Raw genomic sequence first — 4,929 nt, forward strand, 5'->3', positions numbered from 1 at the left:
GGTGGGAGCCTCTCCCGCCTCTGCAGCAGCGCTAAGGAGCAGCAAGCAGGCGGGCAGTAAGGAGAGAGGGGTCCCGGACTTCGAGAGGGTGCAGGCCGGGCTGAGGGACCCTCTCCCCTCCCCCCAGTATATGAATTTCATGCACTGGGCCTCTAATTTATTTATCAGCAGAAATCAGCGCAGAGAGAGCATTCGGTTGTAGGTGGCAGGAATGGCACCAGGTGTCTGAGTGGTGGGGTCAGACTGGACCTGGGTTCAGCAACCTCGGTACTTGAGTTCTAGCTAGGAAAGAATTCAGAGCCAAGACTCAAACTATAAAAGAACATTTCTTTATAAAATTACAGAGGTAGAAGAAGTAATACGTAGAAGAGATGGGCTGAGGAAATAAGTTATGGAGGCAAAAGAAGGGCCCTAGGAGCTTGGGAGTGAGGAAGGTAATGGTAACGTGCCTGAGGGTGGGGGTGGAGGGTAGGACAAGGAGAGGCACTGGGAGAAAGCACTGGGTCCTCCATCCTAAAGGTTTTAAGATTTTAGGGGAGGTCCCAGAGGAAGATCTTAATAGAATATTTGGCAGTTTTCTAGGCGTGTCCTTTGGGGTTGTGGTCTCCACTGATTGGCCAGCACCAGGGCAGGGGGTCATTATTCAATGCAGCTGGTCCTGAGGTCAGCCATGGGTTGCTGGTCTGGTTTTGTTGCTTTTTTGGACCCATAGCCGAAATACAACTGAGGTGTAAATGTTATCTCTAGGGAGAAAAGGTCAAGAGGTTAAGACCACCTGACCATGGATACGCTAGGGGACGAGAGGCCACGCTGGTGGCGGGGTCACACCCTACAGTTCTCCGCTGCTGGGCACCTGTAGCTTTCTGCCCTGGTGACCTTCTGTACCTGGCCCATCACACTGGCTCTGCTCATGTCTGTCTATCACAGTTCTGTGGGCCCATTCCAGGCCTGGGAGCAGAGTCATGCTCTTTAAACAGCCTCGGGGGTCACCCTGCAAAAACCCAAATGAGGATGTTTCGGCTCGGATACGTCCTCAAGGAGAAAAACCAGTTTAAAACATGCACGCAGGAGAACCACAGTGTGATGCTCAGGTCAGAAAACGAGGCTCAAGAAATGTTCAAACCAGGCACCTTTTTATGTTTTTTGTACAAACACACGTGTGAGAAACTGACAAGACAGAGAAAGTCACTGCTCACTAAAAGGAATGTAAACAGGGCTTGGGCTCGGGCGGGACAGGCTTGTTGACACAGCTCTCATTCCGGATTCCCAGCTGTGATAAGGTTGTGTCCCAGCCCTTGGGATGTTCCCTCCTGCTTTCAGGGACAGAGGAGAGTCAGGCCTCATCCTGCTCCTGCTGCCTCCCGGGTGACTGCAGTTGGAAATAATCACTAGGTCACCGTGGAATATGGCGGGGTGGCCTGTCCTGGGCCCCGACACGCCTATGGCTGTTATGGATAGTGCTGTTATGAATATGGGGGTGCGATTATGTCTTGAAGAGCCTGCTTTCAGTTCTTTAGGGTTCACACGCAGAGGTAGGGTTGTTGGGTGGGAGGAATACTTCAGAACGCTCCTGATCAGAGGAGAGCAGACTCGTGCCTGTGCTCCAAACCCATCCAAGGGAGCAGACAACATCATGCCAGGGCACAGGGCCCCACCCCGCCTGCCCTCTGAAGGCACCTGTTACCGGACTGGGTACCTGGCCCGAGCGGGTCTGCCTAGGGCCGACGGGTAGTGTGTGGGTTCTTGAATTCGTGCAAGAAAACTTTCACAGCACAAGTCCAGGTGAATTTTAGAGGACGTTTATTAAAGCTGGGGACAATGAAACAAGGAAGGGCTGGGGAAATGAGCCTGGGATGGGCTGCTTTGGCTCCCTAAGAAGTCAGAGAAAAGGAGGCCTTGGAGATTTTTCTGGGACGAACTGCCACTGCCCACTGTGGCCCTGGTTGTAAGCCTCCCGGGGTCCCTAAGAGTTTAGGAGCTGCATGCCTGTGGAGAAAGAGGCGGGGAGGCCAGGTGTGCTCCTAGCCAGGCGGGACCTTTGTTTTGAGGGGATTGTAAAGGCTGCGCCTTTAGGAGAGGGCTTAGGGGAGGATCTAAATAGAATATTAGAGAGCTTTACGTTGATGGGTCAAATGAGATTGATCCCCTTCACCCAGATGATCCCAGGGTGTGGTTGGCAAATGGCACTAATTGGATTTCTGCTATCTGTCTCCCAGAGTAGGATGATTTAAGCTATTTACCCTCTGGCTGGGGAGGAGAAGTGCAAACTCCTAAGTGTCCCTGGTTTAGAGAAGATAGGATTTACTAGATGGCTACAACTGCTGCTTAACTCTCTGTCTCCGTTTGCCTATTCCCTTTTACCTGGCTTACAGGCCTGTCTCTCTCACACACACTGCAAGGCTGGCCCAGCCCAGGGTATTTGGACACACAGACCAGGTCCCCACTCTGTTGTCACCACCACCCCACCCTTTTCCACCAAACAAGACTCTGAGCCCAGCTCCGGGACACACCCAGTAGTCCAGTGCCTGTGTTGTGGACCAGCGTTCGTGAGAATAAGACCACCGACTCCAATTAGGTCTAAAACAGCAAGCGAGGATTTATTGAACTGGCCAGTGACTGCCTCGGACTTCTCCACGCAGGGAGCATGCCCAAACAGCAGCCCCAGCCTTGGGGTCAAGCAAGCTTTTATTTGCACAAACCACAAATATCCTTCATAACTGTTACAATGCTCTATAAACCACAAACATCCTTTCACAATACTCTATTCAGGGTTCTCACGCACAGGTGTGCTGACCAGGAACTTCTAGGGCCATGCATGGCCACCCATCCTTAGCCATATCCTTGGTCTTGTCAAATTCTCAGAACTCGGAACAGGTCACCTCAACCTTTGCTAAGTCTAAAATTTCCCACTGCTACTTTAAGTTTGCTTTAAGCCTAGTGCACTACACCTGTCCACCTGCCCAGGCCAAGCCTGGTGAAAAGCCACCTGGATGGCAGGACGACATCAGGAAGCCAAACCAGGCCCCTTGCATGCCCTGTCCTGGCACCCCACCTCCCTCAGCACTCAGAACCGAGCCTGGGCCCAACTGGCTCAAGGAAATACTGAACAGATGAGGTGGACAAAGGAGTGACAGGTGCCCAGGACTGCAGGAGCAGAGGGTAGGGGGAGCCCAATCAGGACCCTGTGAATCGTCCTCACCCTGAGGGCACGTGCCTCTTAGGCCCACCCTACCCTGGGGAGATACCTGGGCTTCTCCTTGCTAAGGGCTCCGCCTTTTTCAGGACCCCTGCCCCAAGGCTGTCACACCCAACCAACAGGAGGGGCTGTCTCAGGGTGGCTGCCTGGGGCCCTGGGAGGGACCCAAAGGTTTTTATAGCCAGGGATGAAGGCCTCACCAGATTAAGCCCAAAGATCTTGCCTGCAGCTGGTGCCCTGGTGGCTCAGCCCCATCCAAGTTCCAGCCTCACCAGGTCCCGGCCCCTCTGCAGTCCCAGCTCCGATGCCGGCCCACCATCCCACAGGCATGCAGGGAGCCCACGTGCTGCTGCTGCTGCTGCTGCTGGGCCTCAGGATACAGCTCTCTATTGGATTCATCCCAGGTAAGGGGCCCCTTCCAGCCGGCCCCACACACAGGGCGCTCCCCCAAGGCTGACCTGACCTCCCTCTCCCCTTGTCCAGCTGAGGAGGAAGACCCAGCCTTCTGGAACCACCAGGCAGCCCAGGCTCTGGACACCGCCAAGAAGCTGCAGCCCATCCAAACAGCCGCCAAGAACCTCATTCTCTTCCTGGGGGACGGTGAGTGGTCATGGCATGTTCATTCCCAGAGCCCCACAGTCCTGGTACCCAGGGCTACCTATGGGCACAGCCATGCCTGCGGACTCAGACCTGACTGGGTTCTACTCCTTCAGGAATGGGGGTGTCCACGGTGACAGCAACTCGGATCCTAAAGGGGCAGATGAATGGCAAGCTGGGACCTGAGACCTCCCTGGCCATGGACAAATTCCCATTCCTGGCTCTGGCCAAGGTAAGGGCTGGGTGGCCTCAGGGTGCTCCACACCACAGGGGTGGGGTGTGCCTAGGGAGCCTGGTAGGAGGGAAGGCCCCAGGAGGGTTGGGGCCTGAGTTAGGGGCCCAGGGCCTGGTCATGATCTGGGTGTCTGTCCCAGAGAGGAGCTGAGGGTGTCTCTGTCCCCAGACATACAACGTGGACAGACAAGTGCCAGACAGTGCAGGCACGGCCACAGCCTACCTGTGTGGTGTCAAGACCAACTTCCTGATCATTGGTGTGAGTGCAGCAGCCCGGTACAACCAGTGCAACACAACACATGGCAACGAGGTCATCTCCGTGATGAACCGGGCCAAGAAAGCAGGTGGGCTTGGGGCCAGCCTAGTGGGCAGGGGTCGGGCCCAGAGGGCACAGTGGCTCACCCTGACCTGACCTCCGTCACCCTCAGGGAAGTCAGTGGGGGGTGGTGACCTCAACGAGGGTGCAGCATGCCTCGCCAGCTGGCACCTACGCGCACACGGTGAACCGCAACTGGTACTCGGATGCAGACATGCCTGCCCAGGCGCTGAAGGACGGCTGTCGGGACATCGCCACGCAGCTCATCACCAACATGGACATTGATGTGGGTCATGAGGGCAATGGGGACCTGAGCAGAGGGGGTGGGCCCCATGCTGGCCACAGTCCCAGGCATCCCACAGCCTGAGCCCCGGGGCCTGGGGCCTGGCAGTGTCTCTGGGCACTTGGGAGGTGGTGTAGAAGGTACAGGCAAGCCAGGCCTTGCCACAGACCTGGTGGGGGGGGGACCTAGAGATGGTTTGTCCAGGGGGCCAAGGGCCAGGCAGGCCCCAAGCTCACCTGCCCTACTCCTCTGGCTCCAGGTGATCCTGGGTGGAGGCCGCAAGTACATGTTCCAAGGGACCCC

At 56.1% G+C, this 4,929-nt stretch overlaps 1 protein-coding gene across 1 annotated transcript in view; it reads left to right on the forward strand.

The window, feature by feature from the left end:
- The first annotated feature begins 3,362 nt into the window (after window positions 1–3,362).
- The window catches only part of LOC106698914 (intestinal-type alkaline phosphatase-like), a 3,021-nt gene continuing 1,454 nt past the window's right edge, over window positions 3,363–4,929 (forward strand). Inside the window, exons 1-5 of the mRNA XM_014464705.2 lie at window positions 3,363–3,600; window positions 3,680–3,796; window positions 3,910–4,025; window positions 4,197–4,367; window positions 4,456–4,666. Coding sequence (XP_014320191.2) covers window positions 3,501–3,600; window positions 3,680–3,796; window positions 3,910–4,025; window positions 4,197–4,367; window positions 4,456–4,666 — 715 coding nt within the window. The 5' untranslated portion in view covers window positions 3,363–3,500. The remainder of the gene's footprint in view (window positions 3,601–3,679; window positions 3,797–3,909; window positions 4,026–4,196; window positions 4,368–4,455; window positions 4,667–4,929) is intronic.

The sequence above is a fragment of the Myotis lucifugus genome, unplaced genomic scaffold (genome assembly GCF_000147115.1).
Source record: "Myotis lucifugus unplaced genomic scaffold, Myoluc2.0 scaffold_3, whole genome shotgun sequence".
Taxonomy (NCBI): Eukaryota; Metazoa; Chordata; class Mammalia; order Chiroptera; family Vespertilionidae; genus Myotis; species Myotis lucifugus.